This window comes from Rutilus rutilus (assembly GCF_951802725.1).
Source record: "Rutilus rutilus genome assembly, chromosome: 3".
NCBI lineage: Eukaryota > Metazoa > Chordata > Actinopteri > Cypriniformes > Leuciscidae > Rutilus > Rutilus rutilus.
The window spans coordinates 5,157,084-5,180,296 of NC_140211.1; the positions used below are offsets into that span (position 1 = coordinate 5,157,084).

General features: G+C 37.5%; 1 protein-coding gene across 1 annotated transcript; it reads right to left on the reverse strand.

Moving 5' to 3' along the window:
• Positions 1-644: 644 nt before the first annotated feature.
• On the reverse strand, positions 645-15,752 carry ltb4r2a (leukotriene B4 receptor 2a). Its single transcript, XM_084404721.1, has 5 exons — positions 15,513-15,752; positions 4,006-4,557; positions 2,225-2,425; positions 2,107-2,147; positions 645-2,030 (listed from the first exon to the last, which is right to left on the reverse strand). Exons 2-5 carry the CDS (start codon positions 4,546-4,548, stop codon positions 1,724-1,726), a joined length of 1,092 nt encoding a protein of 363 aa, XP_084260847.1. The 5' UTR covers positions 4,549-4,557; positions 15,513-15,752; the 3' UTR covers positions 645-1,723.
• Between the last annotated feature and the right edge of the window lie 7,461 nt (positions 15,753-23,213).

A 23,213-nucleotide genomic window follows, 5' to 3' on the forward strand; every position in this document is an offset into this window, starting at 1 on the left:
AGTGTCGCTGCGCGCCAGAGCGATTGAGTGCACGCACTGAGACGAGAGAGGTATGTATCAACTCGTCTTAGTTAAGGGAATAACATTGTTTAATATGAAAAAACGGTGGAGTGTTCCTTTAAGTGTATAGGCATTTTTTCACCAAATTATCAAACCAAATATCTAAACCTCTGTTAATTCTCAATGAGAAAAGAGAATTATTCTGTTGATGTCTAACATAAATAAAGTCAGTCTGGTTAGTAATAAGTGAAGCTGGTAATGCTGTTTGTGGAGTTGTTTAATCCTCCTCTGCTGAGATCTTCAGTGATTTAATGTCTTCTTTTCTCTTCAGTTGATTTCCTCTAAGGCTGTGGCTGAAGTCAGTTGTGGTTCTTGTGTTTCTCTTGTTCATCTTTCCTTCAGTGATTCTGCTTGTTAACAGCGGGTGTTTGAATGTTTGAAATAATGTTTCAGGAACATCATACAAACTGGACATTTTAACATTTCCATAACCAAAACTAAATGTTTGGAAAATGTTCTTAGAACAAATATTTGTTAGCTGGACCACAATTGAAGTGCTCCAGTTTATCATTTCATCTCTCAACTAAGCTCACAAAACACACACACACACACACACACACACAAACACACATGCAGACATGCATCAGTGTAAAACATCACATTTAATATGAATGATGCCATTAGTGTAAACATTTGTACAGTGTTCCAGACATAATTCCTCAAACTTTGATTTACCTCATTAATTGTTACCATGACAACAAAAGTCTCAATTAAACCCTAATTTCCTGATTACACCCTTTTTTACGGTCATCAGGGTTCAATTGGGCCTGAGAAACAAGGAACATTGATTGTCATGGATTTCTCTTTATATGTTCTGCTGATTCTCAGTTGTGAAGTATTTCTTTGTACTCTGAGTGCAACCCTTGTCAAATTATTATAAAAAAAATAAAATAATAATACTTAAACATTAACTAATCATGCAACACTGGAAATGTTATGGAAAAGTCATGAAAGTTCCCTCTCAAATCTCAGTACTGACCAAACTTGTCTCATTGGTCAGTCTTGAATCTTTATTTACAACTAGTGATGGGAGGTTCGGATCATTTTACTGACTCGGATCTTTAAGTTTCATTAAGCAAATTTAACTCTCTGTCATTTCAACAGAATTTAATTGAAATGTTACATGTTAATAGCCAAATTCCCCAACATATCTACTTATTCTAAATGTGATCAGCATTTGCATAAGAAACAAAATTATAAACATTTGCATAAGAAAACACAATTTACACACTGACAAACACTATTTACAACCATGCAAACCATTTTGAGCAAGTTTCAGTACTGAAACAATTCATCTGTCTCTCAGTTGTGTGACGCCCTCTACTGGGCAAAGACATGAAGCAGATCTTTGAAAGTGCAGGAACAAATACAGCTTCCAGTACTCTGTGGACGTTCATGTGTCTGAACCTGCTCCTTGTGTAAAGGGAAAAGACCCTGCGGCTGCCTCAGTCTTCGGTCAGGTGATGGTTTGAGAGTTAGGCACTGGTCTCCTTGTTCTCTTGTGGCTTTTTGGTACACAATTGGTACACAGTTTTTGTTTTATAAAATAAACTTGGATTCACTTTCATCTGTTACAAAAACACAAGCTGTCTTGATTAACCCACCTTGCAACACTGGAAAGCGCAACTCTCAGAAGTCAGAATTGAATTTCACAGCCATTCGCTCACTTTCCTTTTTTCTGCGGCACAACTTTAATAATGCAGCTCGCGTGAGGGGTGGTGGTGGAATCGGAGTCTTTGTCTTTGAGACTTCCTCCTTCATCGGTGTCCTTCTCTCGGCTGTTCTGATTGCTCTGGCGGATCTTTGTCGAATAAAGCGCCGTTGCCTCGAACAGCCGCGCCATGAAAGCCAGGCCTTCCCGTCGGATGAACGACTTTCCGGCGAAGGTGTAGAGGATGGGGTTTATGCAGCTGCTGACGAAGGCCACGGTGGAGGTGAGCGCTCGCAGCGACGTCGAGATCTCTTTTAGTCTGTTGGAGGAAGAACAGAAATGAGTTTGTAAATTAGCGTTACTGAGCGATCGAGCGTTTTCTTAAAGTTACTCACCTATCTTTTGTAGAACCTTCTGGATGTAAAGCAGCAGCCACCTGTGTGAGGAAAACATTTTTAGAGCGTTTTCACATTTGAGACACTTCTGATTAAGCGCTTGACGTATAGCACACACCTGCACCATGTTTACGATGTGGTACGGCAGCCAGAACAGCCCGAAGGTGACGATGATCACCAGGATGAGTTTCTCGCTGCGGATGCGTCGGCGAAAACGCGTCTTGCGGATTCTGCGCAAGATACACACGTAACTGCCTATGATCACACTGTACGGCAACAAGAATCCCAGCACCGTTTCCATGCCGTACTGCATCACCACCTACAGATGGACAACAGCGGTCATGAGATATCATTTTAACTTTCTATCCATCAAGCAATCATGAAAAAAATTGTCATGGTTTACACAAAAATATGGAGCCGCAAAACAGTTTTAAACATTGGTAACAATAATATTAAATGTTTCTTGAGCATGAAAACAGCATATTAGAATGATTTTTGAAGGATCATGTGACACTGAAGACTGGAGTAATGATGCTGAAAATTCAGCTTAGAAAATGGTTATTTTAAATTGTTTTTACTGTGTTTTTGATCAAATAAATGCAGCCTTGGTGAGACTTAAAAAAATAAAACATTTACCCATCCCAAACTTCTGAACGGTATATAGAAAAACAGGCACATTCCAGCACTTGTAGCATTATTACAATCAAGGTAAAATGGTTTTAAATAGAATTTTATCATTTGACTTACAGAAAATTACTAAGGGATTTGTTTTCCTGGTACAAAACTCAATTCTGGAACATTTTTAGAGAAGCGTCATCCTGGGTTTGTTTATAGAAAAATATTTGCCGAAAGGTTTGTTGGACACACTTCAAACATAAAAATAGATCTCTGCCAAATGTTTTTGGCACAAAACACTTTGTGGCAGAAACATATGGAGAAGCTCTTCACTGACATGAAGGTTCAAACGGCCAAATCAGCATGAGAATGATATAAAAGCAGAAGAGCCCAGTTAAAGCCCAACCAGACTGCAGTCCCTTCCAACCTGACAGAGCCAGAGCAGTTTATCTAAGGAAAATTTCCGGACGTTACAGCGTGAACGTGCAAAACTGATAACATTCCCCAGAACACTGAGCTGCAGCCAAAGATGCTTCGACAAGAACTGATGCATACTTACAACAGCAGATATTGCTTGAGGCTTAATTTTAGGTTACACCAAAACAATATTTTGCACATTCAAACATGTTATCAAACTCCAACTCGTAATCCCAGGTTTTAAAGCTAGATGATGTGTAAAATGTTCAGTGAGGTGAAAAATACTTGCAAAATACCCTGTAACTGCATCAGTCACAATTTAACAATGACAAAATACAGAGGAACTATATGTTTATTATTGTCGCTGTAGTGAATGTTTATGTATTATGAATAAAACACAAGAAGTTTATTTTCACATGAGGAGAAATGATATTTTAAGATGACTTTTCATCATCCGGTCATCTCATATACACTACTGTTCAAAAGTTTGGGTTGTAAATATTTTTACATGTATTGTATTCTCACCAAGGCTGCATTAATCTGATCACATAAAATAACTGTGTTCCATTGGAATACATTGCAAGATGTAATTTATTCCTGTGATCAAAGCTGAATTCTCAGCATCATTTCTCCAGTCTTCAGAGTCACATGATCCTTCAGAAATTATTTTAATATGATGATTTGATGCTCAAGAAACATTTATGATTATTATCAATGTTGGAAACAGTTGTGCTGCTTCATAGTTTTGTGGAAAACGCATTTTATTTTTCAGGATTCTTTGGTGAATAGAAAGTTCTGACTCTAAAGGCACTTCTTGAATATGTGTGTAATGCTTCGGTTTGAAATATTAGAGCAGCACAGACTCACGTATTGTGGTTGTGTGTGATTGCAGTCGCACACAAAAGACGTGGTGTTACTTTCCGTGGTGTTATTTTCCTCCGTGGTCCTGAAAACCAAAACGGGCACTGAGAGTCCCAGAGCGAGAACCCAGACTCCCACCAGGACCCGTGTGAGCGCCCGGGGGTCCGTCACCGCAGCCACTCGTTTCGGCCACACTATCGCCACCAGCCTGTGCAGACTCATCAGCGTGATCAGAAATATGGAAGCGTACATGTTGGTGCAGCAGAGGTAGAACAGCACTTTGCAGAGCGCCTGACTGAAAATCCAACTGCGCTGAACCAAATAAACCACGAAGAAGGGCGTCAGCAGCATGAGGAACCCGTCGGCGAAGGCCAGGTTTAGGATCAGGAGGGTGGTGACGGAGCGCCGGCGAGTTCGGGCCAGGACACTCCAGACGATGAAGATGTTCCCGGGAACGCCGAGGAGAAACACGAGGCTGAGGATGGTCGCGCCGGCGATCACCCCGACTTTGTTGCTCAAGATTGTGGTGGAATTCAGTGAGGAAATCATCTCGGCAATCTGAAGAGGAAAAGAAGAGCATTTCGTCAGTGAAGTGTGAGAGTGTGAAGTGTAAAACAATTTTGAACTCGTCCTAGACGGTTTGTCTGATTTTCACCAAGACCAAAACTGGCTGACATCATCTTCATCATCAGACCATGCTGGCACAATAATTCTTGAATAACGGGATTTGACAAAGAGCACACCAAATTGGATACGAGGCTGTATCTCTGCACCGCTTTAGCGAAACGAGACTTGTTTTGCTACAGGTCATAACGTGAGGCTACATGTAGCGTTTCAGCAAAGCGCCACCTACTGGTGAGGAGATATGAAAAAAAGCTATTTTTGCTCACAACTTCTGAACTGATCTTTTGATTCAGTGCAGCATAACAATTCAACTGATCCCTATTTGTCCACATCAGCCATTCTGAATTTTATCATTAAATGCTGAATTTTATGGCTGCATTAGCATATTGTTACGAACTAGGTATGTGTCGTCGGGACCATGCCCTGAAGGTACTCAAAAAGTTTCAGAACAGCACCACCTTCTAGTCAAAATGTATAATGAAATAAAAAAAAACTGCTAATAGCTTTTGATTCATTTTCCTTTTTTAATGAAACCGGTCTTTATAGATTCCTCGAGTCATACCGAGGACATTGTTGCCAATTATTAGCCTGGTCCTACCAGACTCTTGTACATTTCATTTGTACAGAGAGTCTGGCCTCTTCATTGACAAGCGTTAACTTCCTTGAAGGCGGGTACTCTGTTGAAGTTTAAAATTATTGGATCTGCCCAGAGCCACTCTGGATCTGCCATAACCAATCGCTAACCTTTGGTCGTGGCGTAACCCTACAACTCAAACTAACGCACCTCAACGTCATCGTTCTCAGCCACTTCCTCTGTTCGCTGATTGAACCGCCAAAATGTGACCGGAGAAAACCCAAGAATATACCACAAACCCAGACGGAGTACTGACGGAAAATGAAAATTGAGTGGAAGTACGTAGGAAGGCGATTATGCCATTTTGCATATGAACTTGCTGTCCTCCATTTTGAATCTCTTTGAAAACCTTTCAATATCCTAGACCGAATTTCACCAATCGATATTCTGTTACGTACGTCAGGTGATTTGTAAATGTGAAAAAAAACTGTTTCCATTGCAGCTTTGCGAAATATTTCTTTTTCGAATTGGTTGAAAAACCTCCTCATGCATGCGTAACATTTTTTTGTTTTGATATATGGGAGTTTTTACTAAATTGATGTGGCCACCTTGTGGTCAAAAGTAATAAGCATTTTAATCATATTGCAAGTTTCAAAATTGTGCAATCAACTGGAAATGCCACAAAATCTTTGATTCACTAATTTCAATTGCACACATTTCTTTCCTCATCACAGTTATTTCATGCAGCATCATTTTACTGATCAACTGATATCTTCAAATGAACTTCTAACATGTTTAATTTAATTTGATAATGACTTCCGCTCAATCTATGTTTTTGTAAGTCAGTAGATAAAAGTGTAGCTGAGCAATGACACTTTTCAGCAGTATTGATTCTGTTTTCCCATAAATTTCTTCCACAGGGATAAAAAAAACTTCAATAAATGAAATCCAAGCTATTAACCAGATCAACCAGCTCTGAGATGAATCATGACATTACAAATGTTGAGAATATGAGAACATAAGTAAAAAAGACAAAGGCAGGCCTATGTGTTTTCTGCAGGAATGAACTACAATCCCGTGAAGATTTTCACATGATACAATATTACTAATTACAAAACTGTACACTATGAAAGTTTCCGTCATTGGTTTTAAGTAAAATCAGAATTTTTATATTTCCTGCACAATATACAAAAATATAGAAGTAGTTTGAGAGTTTAGTGAGACTGATTTTGGTTATTAAAGAGAATCTTTACAAAATATAAGCTGAAAAATGTATTAATAACCTCCTAGGTCATGGTTGGTCTGTCTTGAAAGGTTTATACAGAATCATTAAAAATCAATGTCTCTAGGCCTATGTAGAAAATAAATGTTTATTTTTTATTTTGTAACTCTTTATTTCGATAGTCAACTTTCTACTACATTCGACAAACTACAAATAACTTTGCAGCGACATGTCAACTAACTGTCATTAGAGGATAAGTGGACTGTCTGCTTAATATCTGCTAACATTTTATTTTGTTGGTCCCCCGACAGACATTCACTGACTATAAGTAACTTGGCAACTACAAGTCAACTTATTCTACTAACCCGAACCCTAACACCTAACCCTAACCTAACAGTCTACTGACAGTCTACTAATACTCTAATGAGAGTTATTTGACATGTAGTTGAAAAGTTACTAATAGTAGAATATCTAAAGTGGACTATCGAAATAAAGTGTAACCCATTTTTGTATTTCCGGTATGGATGACTCGTTGGTGAAGCCGTTCCAGGTTCTATCCCGCCCTAATATAGCATTTAATGTTTATTAACCAATATTGCAGATGGACATTTGTTTGCATTTTGAAGATGCTTTAGATATGAGACGCTCATAAAGCCACCGTAAATGACGGTGAGCCACCGTAAATGACGTCTGTGGTCTTTAGATAACAGTGGCGGCCGGCAAAAAAGCAGACGGGAAAAAAATCATTTCCACAGAGCCACTTTACTGTACATTAGTGAATGCATTAGCACACGGCATGACGCTGACAGGCTCCCTGATGCATTACAAACACAATGTTTAGCTGAAGTGATTACAGGAGTCTGCGTAACGTGATCATTATCTCATCACACCAGATCTCCGATCGCATCGGCCAAATTCAATCTGACCGCAAACCATCCGTTCAAGAGGCACCAGTGCGGTACACCGAGTGAAGGAACACAGATGAACAGAACACAGATAAACTGCAGGTCCATTAGAGGCCCTCGGGGAGAGGAAAGAGAAGCAGAGCCAGGACAGGAAAAGCTTAGAGAAATACAAAGGCAGAGCGAATCTAACGTGAAGAATTGACAATGAAAACTGTGCCAACTCAAGTCTTCAGCGTGTGAGTGTGGAGCCCCTTACACGGCCACAGTTCATCACTACAGGAAGTTCATGCAGGAAATGATTTGTGAAACATTTGTGCTGACTGAGTTGAGAATCTACACGTTAACAGTCAACATAGTGCCGGCCCAGATCCAGGCCACATCTACATGTGGAATCCACGAGGACCAGATGTGGGCCGGATCTGGGGCCGACACTTTGCTTCTGTCTGGGATTTAAGCATCATCTCAAAAACTTTCAAACTCTTCGCAATATCTTTGACATCAGGCACATAACCACTGGAAGATATTGAGATATACTTAAAACCAAATTAAACCAAACTCAACCTCGATAATAAAAACCACTATAGGTATTACTGCAGCTTTTAAAAACACATACCGATTTGATTTCAGGAATTGTGAAGTTGCTCATAACGTGTGCGATTGTTCTAAAGCAAACACATTTTTGGTGAAGTAAAGTTTCAGAGGCCTTGCTTGAACATTAACTCAACTGTACAAGAAAACAATGTTCAAATTAATGATAATGACTTTGGAAATCATGCTAGTACACACGTATACAAATTTAATAATATTTTTAAACACTAATTTTAATTACAAATCCCCTCTATTTCAATACAAATGACAGAAGTTCATGTAAAATGATATAGGGAAAGAATTTACTTGTAATGGACAGCTCAAATGTTTAATAGTTTAGAGGTTTAAAATACATAAAAAAAAAAACTAAAATTTAATTAAAATAAAAACACACAAAGGTGCCGGTAAAGCTAAATTAATTTCATTTTAACTTTTTTTTTATTTATTTATTTTTATTATTTTCATATTCATATGAAACCTTTTAAATTGCTTTTTTTTTTCTTTCTGTAAAGCACTTTGACATAACAAGTGTGCCATAAAATGTGTTATAAAATAAACTTGCCTACAAAAAAATTAATTGCGCAACTTTAATAGCAACAGTAAAGTCAGCAAAATAATGAAATAACACAGAATTATGGGAATGATGTGGTGACTAAAACTTGTTTCACTACTGGAAACTAGACTGGAAATTGAGCTTCTTCTCTTTCTAAGAACTCATTCTAGGATGATTTAGCTTTTTCTAGAACTACTGAAGTAGGAACTTGATGCTTTAGCTCTATGCACTTCAAACTGTCCATTAAATAATAATAAAACTGACTTGATTTGATACGTGCAGGCTCTGTTTCATATGCAGTTTATTAAACAGAACTGAAGTCTGCAAGTCGTAGGCCTTAAAGATCATGAGAAACAGATTCAGGTCTGTTTAAAGTTGTGAAACTCTCTCTAGAGATGACATTCACACAGCTAACCATATCTCTGCAGCAGAGCAGACCAGATTCGAGATTTCAATCAATCACTGTCCTGCATCTGAACCCACTTCAAATTTATTTCTGAGGAACTCAGCCTTTTTTCTTCATCTTTTTTTTTTTCTTTTTTTTCTTTTTTTGCTGCCATGAGTTTTAGAAATGATGCTTGTGTAAGCAGTCTTTATTTCCTCCTGACCTTAATGTGTAGAGTTTGTCAAAAGGGCGTTTGTTTTAATCATCATTCAGTGATGAGTTGTCTACTGCTGTGGTCAGATTTGATGATAAGAGGTCAGGGAAGATTGCTTTAAACCTACATCACTTACTTATGTGAAACACAAAAGGGGATTGTTAAAAAAAAAAAAGAAAAAAAAAAAGAAAAAAAATTCATGCTGCTTTTAAAAAACTTTATCCGCTATAACTTTCAAGTTTTATACACATTCAAATATGGAACATCACAATCAGTTACTACCCAGCTAACACACTTTTGTTCTAAGAACGTTTTCCAAACATTCTGTTTTGGTTATGGAAACGTTAAAAGTTTTCTTAATGTTAGAGGAACGTGGTTTAAAAGGTTAGTATGATGTTTCTGAAACATTCTTTCAACTTGATTTTTTTTATTTTTTATTAAAAAACAACAACAAAGCATTCTAGGAACATTGATTTGTAACATTACAAGAACATAAAAATGCCCAGTTTCTTTAATGTTAATTAAAGAACATTTAATTAATTTAAATTAATTAATTAAATAATTATTTATTTATTTAATGATTAATTAAATAATTAATTTAATTTAATTAATTTAACTTAAAAGTTAGTAGGACGTTCCTGAAAATTTTGAACACCTGCTGTTAACATGCAGAATCACTGAAGGAAAGAGAAACAGCAAGAACAGAAACTACAACTGACTTCGGTCACAGTCTTAGGTGAAATCAACTGAAGAGAAAAGAAGACATTAAATCTGTGAAGATCTCAGCAGAGGAGGCTTAAACAACTCCACAAACAGCATTACCAGCTTCACTTATTACTGACCAGACTGACTTTATGTCTGTCAGACGTCTTCAGAATAATTCTCTTTTCTTCTTGAGAATTAGCAGAGGTTTAGATATTTGGTGAAAAATGCTTAATATTCAGGTGTGCATAATTATTAAGCAGGTTTTCCTTTCCAGGTAAAATGGGCCAAAAAAGAGATTTAACTCGCACTGAAAAGTCAAATATGATTAAATGCTCATGAGAAGGATGCAATACTAATGCACTACTAGAAATTGCACAATGTCTGCGTAACCAGTGGACAGGAAAACACTGCATGAAAGACACATGTTAACTGCTAAAAAAATATATGAATTAAGGTAAAGAAGTAAGTGTGAAACCATCAGAAACCCTTTAGTCTCCAGCGCCACCATTTTCCAGAACTGGAGTCTCCAGAAGTACAAGGTTTCAGGATCTCAGAGACTTTGCTATGGTAAAGAATCCATACGTTTTGAGAACGTTCCCTGGTAGCTTGGTAGACATGCAAGATCCAACAATTCAATACTTAGGGTTTATTTACATGACAACAATGTGCTCAAAACTGAGAAGGTTTTCCTTTGAGATTTCCGCGTACAGACGACGCCACTGTCAAAACGATCCCCATAAAAACAAAAAGTTTTACGTTTTTAGTTGAAAACGGTGTCGTGAAAACAGCCCCTAATAATAGTTTATGGTGGTTTTCAATTCTGATGACCCAGCACTGCATATTGTGTAGGTCTTCATTGTTTAACACGCCTGATTTGGATCATCAGCTATAGGCGAGAACTTCATTAACTTGCTTGATAAGAAGCACCAGGGTTGAAAACCACTGTTTGTTTGTTTTTTTGTTGGCGTTTTCACTTTTCAGGAGCTTGACTGCTGGTTTTGTTGTGTGGGAAACATCTTAGATTAAGATCATGTATTTCCATTGTGTTGCACAGGAGAAAGAAAATCATACAGGCCGTGACTGGGTGACTGAGACACAATTTTGATTTGTGAGTGCACTGTTGTGTTAAGGTAATGCATCATCTAATTATAGGAGACTGGGGTTGTAACACTCAGTTTAACCAACATTATCATACATAAAGACAAGGAGGGATGTGACATAAAAAAAAAAAAAGAAAAATGTCGGTGTAAAAGCCCATTGTAAGAGTGATTAAGACACACGGCGTCTACATTTGAACATTTTGCCTATGAACAAAAGTAGATTTGACTAACAAATAAATAAATGTAGAAACTTTACACTGTTTTCTATTAGCGTTGTACAAACAATGTATTTTTGTTGCAGATAAAAGTCAGAAACTATTCAGTGAATAAAAGTCAGAAACTATTCAGTGAATAAAAGGTATTCATGCAGTATACATCATACTGCAAAACATAGATACAAGTCATTTCTTTGTAGTCAGGGAAGTTCATGGGAAAGCGGGACCGAAATTGGAATTACTGGAAATATTGGTCAACTGTAACTGCTTCCTGATAGCGAGACCAGACATGAACACTGCTAGTGTAAATATACTCCAGAAATCTTTGACAATTCCTTCCTTATTCCAACAAAACCAAAGTCATACAAAACTGTGATAAGAAGGAAGAAAGGAGGGATGATAGTGAGATTTGCTCAAGTAAAGTTCAACACGCTTGGATTGATTCCCATTTGAATGTGGCCAGTCTTTGCAGAGTTTGTCTAGCGCACGTCTCGGAGATTTGACACTGTCTGAGACATTCACCTCAAACAGACGTGAAAATCCTCTCACACCCAAACACAAACACACCCTTTGGTGAGAACGGGATGGAGTAATGAGCGGCGGACTACACCTGTACACACAGACCTGATTCTGAATCAAATCACAGCACGTACTCAGCACACACGCTTCACGAATAAACACGCATGTGCGGCTTTGTGCAAAACTGCGGACAGATTACTTGCATTACCAGCTTTTACAAGAATAATTACAGTGTATATTATTCCTGTTTCCAAATCAAACCGTTCAGGTTAAGCAGATGTTGTATGGCAAAGCACTGAAAAGGAAGTAGCACGTCGTAACACGCTTTACACAGATGAGGATATTTAAATGACGTGCACAGAAGAAAAAAACCCGATGTGAGATGTGTGTGGGCATGAGCCACACTTTATCCTGGTTTAGTGATCGCACTAAAAAAACAACACTGGCATTGTTGCCTACAGTCCAAATATAGCACAGATTGCATACCGCGATGCACAAATACACCTGGAGCATACAGTGATGATCATATCCTGATCCAGATTTATGTAGTGTGGTATTTGTAGGTTATTTGTATTTATTTTTTAAATAGTAGCATGCACGTTGTATTTGTTAATGCATACAATGCACATTAGCAGATCTATACTGGTTAGTGCTACGTTTACTATGTTTAACTAATTACACTTCATTATCACTGTTTATATAGAGTGATGCATTTCATTTTAATGGTATACCATTAACAGGCTTTTTACTGCAGCACACAGGGAGTGTTAATGCATTTACACACGAAACACCAGCGAGCCTTAATCATATAGTCGAGCTGGTCAGGGTTTCAAATGAAATCAAATTGTAGAAATATTATTTCTTTGCATTCTTAATTTGTTCTCGTCCCAGAAGCACTAGCAGTTCACTATTGCAACTGTTTAATGCCGACTTTGATGTTTTTTGGCTTTTAAAGCTAGGGTAGGTAATCCTGTTCAGAAACACTTTTTTTTATACTGGGTGAAATGGTCCTTCCAGCCTGATAGTAGTCAATACATTATGTGTTTAGAAAAAGGAATGAAAAAAATCAGACCTCTGTAGCAGCTGCAGGACAGTAAAAACTCTGACCAATCACTGCCACTCGGTCCGAGTGTAAAGAACCAATCAGATGCCTTCATGTCTCGTGCCCGAGCCCCACTGCGTGCGCTGCCCTGCGCGCGCTCATCACATGTCACCGTTCCCGGAAATATTCAGCTCAAAGCACCTGCATATGCAGTCAGCGAAGGCAAACAAGGCAAAAACTACTTCCTCGGACCCTGCCCGCACTCTTGAACGACCTCCTCTGCTTCGCCCTCAACCCCGGACCTGTCCTCGAACCGACGATGCGGTACTTGTCTCCGGACTCGGAGTGTACGTTAGTCTTCATTAGAGTCAACAATGTTTTCATCATGGAAACTCTTACATGCAAAACACCGTATATGTTATGAATCTTACACGAAATTCACCTTCATCACAGTGTAACTGATGGTAATGGAAAAACGTGTATCAATGCAACCTGTTTTTAGTTTTGCCTTATAAATATAGCTCGTTACCGAATGAAACTTTACCATTATCGATATGCTAGCTTGATAGTGAGTACTAAAAGAAATCTTATTTGTTTATATTCATAGTGATAAAGTTAGGTATTTTATTACATGTGATTCTGACATGATGTCACTGTATGTACTGCGCTCCTTCCTCTCCACTCGTCTCAGGTAATAAATGCGTCTTGTTCCAGCTGAGCCTGAGCGTTTGGCGTCGCGCGTTCATGTGTTTTGGGGGCGTGGCTTTGGAAGGAGCTCAGAAGGGAGGGGGTGGGAGTGAATGGAAATAATGAGCTGTGTTTATTGCAGATTAAAAGGTCTACAGTCACTCGATGTTTATATTTTCTTTTTCAGAGTACTTACATTTTAATTATGTATTGGTATATAAAGACAGTTTAAACAAATTTGGAATGTTTTTTTTTTTTAGAAAAAGGATTACCTACCCTACCTTTAATATGAATATGCTAGCCGTACTGTTATTTATAAGCTAGTTTGCTCCAAAACAATGACGAATTTCACATTTAGAAGATATAAGCGTTCAAAACTTACTCTCTTCACTTCCGCCAATATGGATCAGTGATTTTGATGACATCACTCTAAAATTCAGATTCTCATCACATTTTCTGTCCAATCAAATGCTCTCTAGAATCTGAAGCTCCGCCCCCTACATTATAAATAGATGCTGAAGCCGCGGCTGAAATCACTCACTGGTTCACAGATTTACCGGTACTATTTTCTACATGGTGAATGGCACATGGTGCACTATATAGGGGATAGGGGACGATTCAGACAGTGTAAATATGCTTTCCATTGGGGCGAATGAAGTCTGGTTTGACGTTAGTGTCACGCAAACCGCCGCAGAGACACGATAGCACAGAGCGGATCATATGATGTCACCGCAGACCAGAAAACGTATCGGACACATTTGAATTCTGCACACAATGCTGTGTTTTAAAGCGATTAGGAGGAGAAACAGTTAGAGATTAGGAGATAATTGTGGCTTTACTGAACTCAATGGCTGTGGCCGACGAGCTGTGATGTAAACTAAACTCTATTGGCTATTTAAAAAATATATATATTCTAGTGACCCCCAAAACGTCCCGCCCTGTCATCCTGTTTGATTGGACATTACATCAACACACTTCAGTGGCCATTTAACTCTGGACCCTGTTCAATCTGTGTCCTAAGATATTTGGAAATATGTGAGTGACACACCTCCTGAATCAGCATCCTGCGCTCTACATATGCTTGTACAAACGTGTGTTAGACTCAGCACACACATATAGGCCTACACCTCTTATAGGTACTAAAGTAAATGAGGACAGGCCATTGACTTCTGTTGTGTGTAAATTAATACAACCTTTACTTTCGGCGATTCAAAACTTTTCACTGTTGGTAACACTCTGTGTCTGCACTTTTCTAGTGAACCCCCTCCCCCCACTCTCTCACACTCTATCACACACACACCCACACACACCCCCACACACACACACACACACAATGTCCCGCCCTGTATTCCTTATTCATTGGAAATTACATCAACACACTGAATAACACCACACTTTCAGTGGGCTTTTAACTCTGACCCCTGAAGATCATAGTCCTGCAGTGCTTATCTCCAAACCTGATTTTTGTAATTCTGAAGGCCTTGCTTGGCTTGTTCAGGTGTTTGATAAGGGTTGAAGATAAAGTCTGTAAGGACCAGAGTAGAGAAACCTCATTGTAGGTTGACCAGTTTCAACACCCCCGTGTTGCTGGTCCAAGATGGACTAACAGCTTGGAAAGATGAAAAAAAAAAAAATAATAATAATAATTGCTACCAAGAATTATTTGTTTCATAATGTAATCAGGAAAATGGACCAATCTACGAGCATTTGACTCAAATCTATTTTAATTCTTACTCTATACATTTTTTTTCTTTCCAAATAAATGAAAATACTGAACATTTTCATGTCTTCTGTAAAACATTCAAAAAAGTTGTAAAATAAAAATGAATAAAGTTCACTTAATAATGATTTGTGTAGTTCAGATGCATGGTCGGTGGTGCTAGCAAAGTCAAGACATGGGTTCGATTCCCAGAGAAAACACATACTGTTAATATGTTTACATTGAATGCTTTGGATCAAGCACTTGTTAAAGGCAGAAATGTGCATTTGTACATTAAAAGACAGATATGGCACTCTATAGATCTGCAGTGAATACAAATGAACTAAATGAAGCTAATTGACCATGCAGCTCTCTCAACATCTCTGTCGCTGTAATCACAATGATTTTTAATAATTAACAGTGAATTCAAACAGAATCAAACAGAATGACCGACACAGATACGACATGAAACAACTCTTACCGTCCAGGACTTCCAGAGGCTGAAACACCGACAAGAGAAAGCGAAGTTTATTCGTTCCCTTTTCTCTCTTTTTTTTTTCTCAGTTCCTCCACAGGTGATTCAGTGTTTCCTGATTCTCTCGCTAGTCAACATAGTTCTCCGACTCTTTTTACACTCTCAGCAGCCTCATGTCTCAGCGTGTAATATATTCTCTCTCTCTCTCTCTCTCTCTCTCTCTCTCTCTCTCTCTCTCTCTCTCTCTCTCTCTCTCTCTCTCTCTCTCTCTCTCTCTCTCTCTTTCGCTCCCCCCTCTCTCTCTCTCTCTCTCTCTCTCTCTCTCTCTCTCTAAGGAGAGGGGGAGTTTCTCTTTTCTGCCTTCACCTTATCTTATCATTTGATCTGTGTCCTAAGATATTTCGAAATGTGTGACACACCTCCTGAATCAGCATCCTGCGCTCATACAGATGCTTGTACAAATGTGTGTTAGTTTGGTTAACCATTTATCATTTAGTCACCATTTAATTGTATATTTTTAAGGAAATATTTGTTTGTACATTCATGGTGTTGCTATGGCACACAATAGTGTCAATTTACTGTTAAAAAATAAATTCAGGTGATTTCAGCAGAAATGACCGGTGTTGTTCTCTTTTCATATTGACCCATTTTAACTGAATGTTGTGCCGTGGTTTAAGAAGGTACCTGCTGATACTCTAACTATCATAATTTTAAAACAATTATACTTTTTCACATTAAAAAAAAGAGTATATATATATATATATATATATATATATATATATATATATATATATATATATATATATATATATATATATATATATACTCTTTTTTTTATGTGAAAAAGTATCATTGTTTTAAAATGATGATAGTTATATATTAATAATATATATATACTTAAGAGACCCATGCTAATTTATAAAAATATCATTTGATCTCATGCATAGCTTATTTGATGGTAATTACAAGTAATTTACCAAAACGTGGCCCATTTTAGCTGACTTCACCCTACTAAAGTAAGGACAGTAAAAATGAGGACAATTGACTTATGCTGTGTGTAAATTAATACAACCTTTACTTTCGGCGTTTAAAGCCTTTTCACTGTTGGTATCACTCCTTTCTAGTGAAACTTAACCTTCCACCTTTCACATTGGAGGCGTAAAACAAACTACGTCAAGATTTACGAATACGTCTCTGAATAATTCACTCAATCGAATCGATTTGTTTTAAACAGGATACGGGTGTTGTGCCGAATTTTGACCCCCTGCCAAATTATTATCCCCCTCGTTGAAGTCAGTACCTGATTGCCTAATCCTGACCCCAAGCTTAATCCTAACCCCTCCCCCACAACTAATCCTAAACCTAACAATGCTAGGGGGGTAATCATTTGGCCGGGGTCGAAATTCCGAAACACCGGCCATTTCTCTGTACCAAGTATGCAAAGTTGGGTCAATCTGAAAATGGTAGTGCAGGGTCTTGATATCGTCACTCAGCTTGCTCTGGCTACTCCGGTTGTGTCTCATATAACGAAATATGTTAAATATGCCTCTTTTCGTCTTCATTTTAAAAATCTTAAACATATTAACAGCCACACAAATGTGGTTCAGGGAACGTGTACATTGATTATCTCCACTGCTGCATGCATGTTTATAACAAAACATAATATAAAACTCAACCCTGCCTTGTTTACATTTTAAAAATATAAAACATTAATATGTGGTTCAGGCAGTATGTGCACATGTACACTGATAATCTGCACTGTGATAAAGTTAAATATGACATAGAAACACAACCCTGTCTCTTTTTGTTAGGTTGTTTGTCAGTTTTAATGTACAATAATAGCCATTATAAAAGTATACGTAAAAGGAATAAGAGGCTATACAAAAAGAAATAAAGACGAGCAAACAATTCGGTCAAACGTACAAAGCATGCTCTAGTAGGCTACAATGGGAAAGTTAAATAGACTAAATATAAAGTTATGAAACTTCACTTTGCCCTCAGCCAAAACGATCTGGAACGAGGGAACACATTATAGATTGATGAGACCAAAGATCGCCAGTTAGATATACACAAGACGAATTATATCTCATGTTCAGCCACTACAGAGACATCATGCGAGCGGCAACCGTCAACGACCAGTTTGCAATTTGAGTGTGTAAAAGGTGGGCTTGCTGGTTGGTGCGAGATGCATTCTGCTGGCTGTCTCAGTCAACACAAGTCACTTCTCGGTGCATCCTCGGTAAAAGAGGCGGATCAAGAACTGGACTTGGCTTGATGTGGACTTTGAACTGTATGAAGTCCACAAGAACACAAGTACAGACAAGAACGCATATTGAGAAACGGCCCCAAACTGTGGGTCGCGAAATCGAATCACTGGGAGTTGATGAAAAGCTAATTGCATGACATCATAAAAAGTAAAATAAAATAATTTTAAAATAAAAGCATAAAAAAAAAAGTATTCCAGAGATACCAAATGTTTGGAGATTTCACCATGACAACAACTTCTGCTTGGTCTTTAAAAATGACTGACATTAATTTAGTGATCAAATTTAGCACTATGATAATATTTTGTAAAAATAATTTAAATCTGACTAATTTTCAAATTGTTTGTCATAAATAAACATCTCAGGAAAATGTTATGGGGTTTCTAATCAAAATATAACTTTGTTACAAAAGAGGACATCAGGACTTATAGCATGTGTATCAGGGATTGTGGGAGACACAATAGGGAAAGAAATTATAGATATTATTAGATATTATTATGAAAATGTTGCCAATTATTACATTGCACTTTTTTTTGTTGTTGATTTTTTCAATACATGTTGCCCCAAGAACAGATTATGCAAATGAATGAATATTCATTTAGACATATGAATGAAATAAATTTTGTCAATTTTTTATTTTATTTGTTTCTTATACTCTAAACATGAAAAAATACTACATTCACAAAACTTTATTTCTGGTTCTCGGGAGAATATTGTGTTTAAATTGTAAGTTACTTTTTAATTCATGGGATCAATGAGATTTCAGGTGATCTTTCTTTATCTGACACATAATTCCATTTAGCAATTTCTTTCCAGTCAATGGTACCATCATGATCAGGTTTCCTGTCAGGTTTCGTTTACATCAGGGTAAAGCCGCTTTATGAGGGTCTCGACAGGGGAATTATGTGAGTTGTGGTGGGATATGAGTGGGTCTGAGTGCAGTTTTAATGGATATTATTTTTAAAACAAAAATATTTACAAAAAACAGGATCGATGTGAAAAGTGACTCAGTGTGGGTTGTCTACAGCACGACTGCATGGGGAATTCTATTCATTATTCACTTTCTAAGGAAATCTATCCATCCATCCTTACTTACTGTAAATTGTGATTCTATTCTCACTCCTGGAAAACTGCCACTGAACATTGATTCCATGTAAGGTGGGAAAATATGGTTCATGGATTGTGATGACAAATGTTAAAAACCATGAAAAAAACCAAAAAAAAACAAAAAACAAACCCATAAAAATCAGCATGCATCATGTCCATCCTGGAGATTCCCAGCTAATGTAATGGAACTATCAACTTGGATGTTTTCAGTCATTTCAACTTAAATTACATTAAACCGACTTAAAAAATTAGATGAATCTTTTATAACTCTTGTATAAGTTAAACCAATGTGAAAGCACACGTTGTCATGACTTATTGATCATCATTTTTACAGTGAAAATACTCATAATGCTACTATATCCTACTTTTTTATATCTTGTATAAAGGGGACATATCATGCTAAATCCACTTTTTTAGCCCTTAAATGCATTTTGTTGTATATTTTTAGTGTTTAGAAGTATAGAAAATTTCAAATTAGTCTCTTCAGGTGTTTCGTTGATATCTTTATATTCTGTTTTGGCCTTATTTTTCAACCGGTTCCGATTTTTCTATTATCTATGACGTTTTGTGAACTATTACGTCACAGTATTTGCAGCGGAACTGCCAAATAAGGACATCGACTACCGGCTCAACACTTCGAGCAATCCGCCATATTTATTTCTCGCTGTGATTTTGTAGTCTAAGCTCAAGGATGCAGAGGTTGCGAGAGGGTAAGTCAAAATGTTCGGTTGTTGGATGTAGTAACCCACACGCTTCATTACACCGTCTCCCAGCATCAGAACCTCTTCGAAGTGCCTGATTGAGTTTTATTTTTAACGGAAATGTACCCATAGTCATTTCTGTGTGCGCGAACGCGAAGCACTTCAAGGATAACTACTTCAGCAACAACAGGGTTTTTCCTGCATTGAACTTGTTTTAGCACCCGCCAAAGTCTTATTTGATCGGTGAGAGTAATGTAGATGAACTGCCGCGCTTGTGACAGGCGGAGCAGAGCAGTGAGAGACCCGGTCGCGCGCGCGCTCTCTCTCTCTTCCGAGCCAGGCGAAAGTGTAAACAAGCCTTCACCATCTCCAAACTAAGCGCTGTCTTGCTCTCTCTCCCTCGCACATATTAATCAAAATAAATCGACACAGTGGTAAAAGGCCGGAAGACCAAAGTTTCATGTGCAGCATTCGGAGATTTTTTTTTCCTGAATTACCGTGTGAATTGTGCTAAATAAGTTGCCTTATCTTTTCTGAAAAGCGTTCCGGGCATTAAGCTGACATAAAACAACACTTTAATAAAACGAAAAAAACTATCCAATGATGAAATGTTTTCTGTGTTGACACAAATCTTGGATGTCCAAAAGTTTCTGTGCCGCTAGATAATCGTATCTCTGCTATCAAACTACAAAAATGGCCGAACTGGGTGGAGTTGAACCGAGTGTCACCTCTGCAGACTGGAGAGGGGGCGGGGTATGAAGTGTCTCATTTGCATTTAAAAAGACCGCACCAAAACGAGTTGCTCTCAGACACAAATCAGAAAAGGGGTAGAAAAGGGGCCTGTGGAGCTATAATAATAAGGAATTCAGACCCAAGCATTGCAGTTCTGCTTTATATAGACCACAAATGTATGATTTATATGTAAAAAGGAACGATTTAAAAGCATGAAATGTCTCCTTTAAAGATGCACTCTGTTTTTGTTCGTCTCTCACTGCAGTTGCTGGATTAAACTAAAAACCAAAAGATCGCTTTTGCTTTGGATTGTTCCGCTTTTGCTTTTCCTCACATTTTTCCACTCATAAATGATCAGTGACTGACTAATAACTAAGTAAGTAATGTTTATTTATATAGACATGGAAGGGTCACAAAGTGCTTTACAGTAAAAATAAATAAATTATAATAATACTAATGATATCAAAACAAATAAAATACCATCAAACACCATAGAAATGTAATAAATGCCTAACCATGTGTGACCCTGGATCACTAAACCAGTCACATGTCACACAATAGCCAACAATACATTGTATGGGTAAAAATTATCGTTTATTTTTTATTTATTTTTTATGTAAAAAATCATTAGGATATTAAGTAAAGTTCATGTTCCATGAAGATATTTTGTAAATTTCCTACCGTAAATAGAGAAAACATTTATTTTTGTGAGTGAATGCAGCACAATCGGCAACATAAATGTACAACTTGAAAGGAGATTTTCTCAATGTTTCGATATTTTTGCACCCTCAGATTCTAGATTTCCAAGTAGTTGTATCTCAGCCAGATATTGTCATATCCTAACAAACCATACATCAGTTTGTTGATGAATGATGTATGAATCTCAATTTTAAAAAAAGTGACCCATGTGACTGGTTTTGTGGTCCAGGGTCACACATTGTTAATCAAAAGCTTGTCCAAAATGATGTGTCTTTAGGCGTTTTTTAAAAGATTACACAGAAGCCATAGTTCTCAATTCTAAAGGAAGAGCGTTCCATAGCCTTGGGGCCGCAACACAGACGTGTTCTGGGAAAAGATATCACTATAATGAATCCACACTCTTACTCACCCTAACTAGTCCAGACACACTCCTATCAAACATCCACTATAAAACAACCATCATTTAAGAAACTAGCATCTCCATCACCTTCTTGTAATAATAGAAACAAATACTATAAATAAAAAAACCTCTTTGATTTCACAGCAAAAGTACACTTTTTATTTATTTGGCTGGATAAAATCACTGTTTGGATTTAAACAGGCAAATGCTTAAGTGTCAGTGATTAGGGCTGGGTTTCCCGAAACCTCCTTAACGCTACGTCGTTCTTAAGTTACACCTTAAGCTGTACCTTATCGTTAATACGTGTTTCCCGAAACGTTCTTAGTCATATGTTTGGAAGGTTGGTCTGGACCACTCTTAGCTTTACCTTATCACTGTTGCAGGTCTGTACGAATATAATTCTGAAGTTTTAATACACACAGACAGTGTTCAATTAGGCTAATTCAAGTGTTTTCATGCAAATAATAAAATTGTCATTACACTGATTGTTGTTAGATTTTTAATTATAATACAATATTATTCATTTAATTAAAGAGCGCTTTTAACCTCTTAACCAGCGCCCCTAATTTTTCGGCGCTAATCACTCCGCCCAAGTAGCAGTGCTTCGCCTTCTGAGAAAATAGTTCCCAGTATTTAAACGTTTAAAAAATGGCTGTGTCTCATATGACCTTGTTATTTGTACACACTGTGACTATACAAATCACAACATGTAAATAGGAAAATGTTGGCGTTATTTTGTCACTTATTGGGAGAAGTATGCTAGCTGTAGCCATTTACATCCAGTCTTTGTGCTAAGCTAGGCTAGCGGTGGGTGCATCAAACAGACTTACAGCACGCACGGAGATGAAAAAGGTATGTATGGACTTATCTAACTCTGGGGGATACGGTGAATAAGCTAAAGTCCCAAAAAGTCGAAGTGTTCCTTTAATGGAAAAGGTGTGACTGCAGCCTAAAGCCGTGTTTCCACCTAAATTACCCGGAACAATTTTTCCCAGGAACTTTTTTTCTCAGGAACTTGTTTTCCCCCAGACCTGTTGCTGTCTGCATTTCCATCGCGGTCTGAAGTACCGTGACGATTAGGCAATTAGTCCGGTGACGTAGGACTGCGCGCTACTTTCCAGTTCCCGCTGGATTTTGCACTCACACTGTCAGAACAAATATACAGAACAACTAAGGGCTCTGGAGTGTGGATTGCTTACATAGCACCATAACAGTAAATATCATGAATAATAATAATCCCCCAACAGTCATATTTTTATGAATTAGAATTTATTAAAAATAAACATGAACTATGAATATTAAATACAAAACAGATTAAAAACTGTCAAAGAAACAGTGTCCAGTGTTCACTTGCACTGGTACTAGTCCCAAAAGCAGTTAACGCTTAAATATTAGCACATCTTGGAACTAGAACCTTGAACCAGAACCAGAACAACTCTTTATCTCAGAGAGAACATTTTTAAACTATCTTGAGAAGGAAGGATTTGTAAATTGGGAGCTTTCAGATTCAACGTTTGATTGGCTGATGCACCACCATATGGCCCCTCTTTAGCATGCGGTTCAATTGCATAGCTTCAAGTTCATGTTTAGACCAATGTTTTTAAGGTTTTTCCTATGCATAATTCACTTCTTAAAACCAATTCCAGATTAACCTAGACATTGTGCTGAAAACATAAAGACCAAACATCATCGGCTAATATTGAACCTCATCCATGCATTCATGTATACCTTAAAAGGTAAGTTTGTATATTTTGCATGTACACAAACAACACTCATTACGTATATACAGATATGAAGAATATTT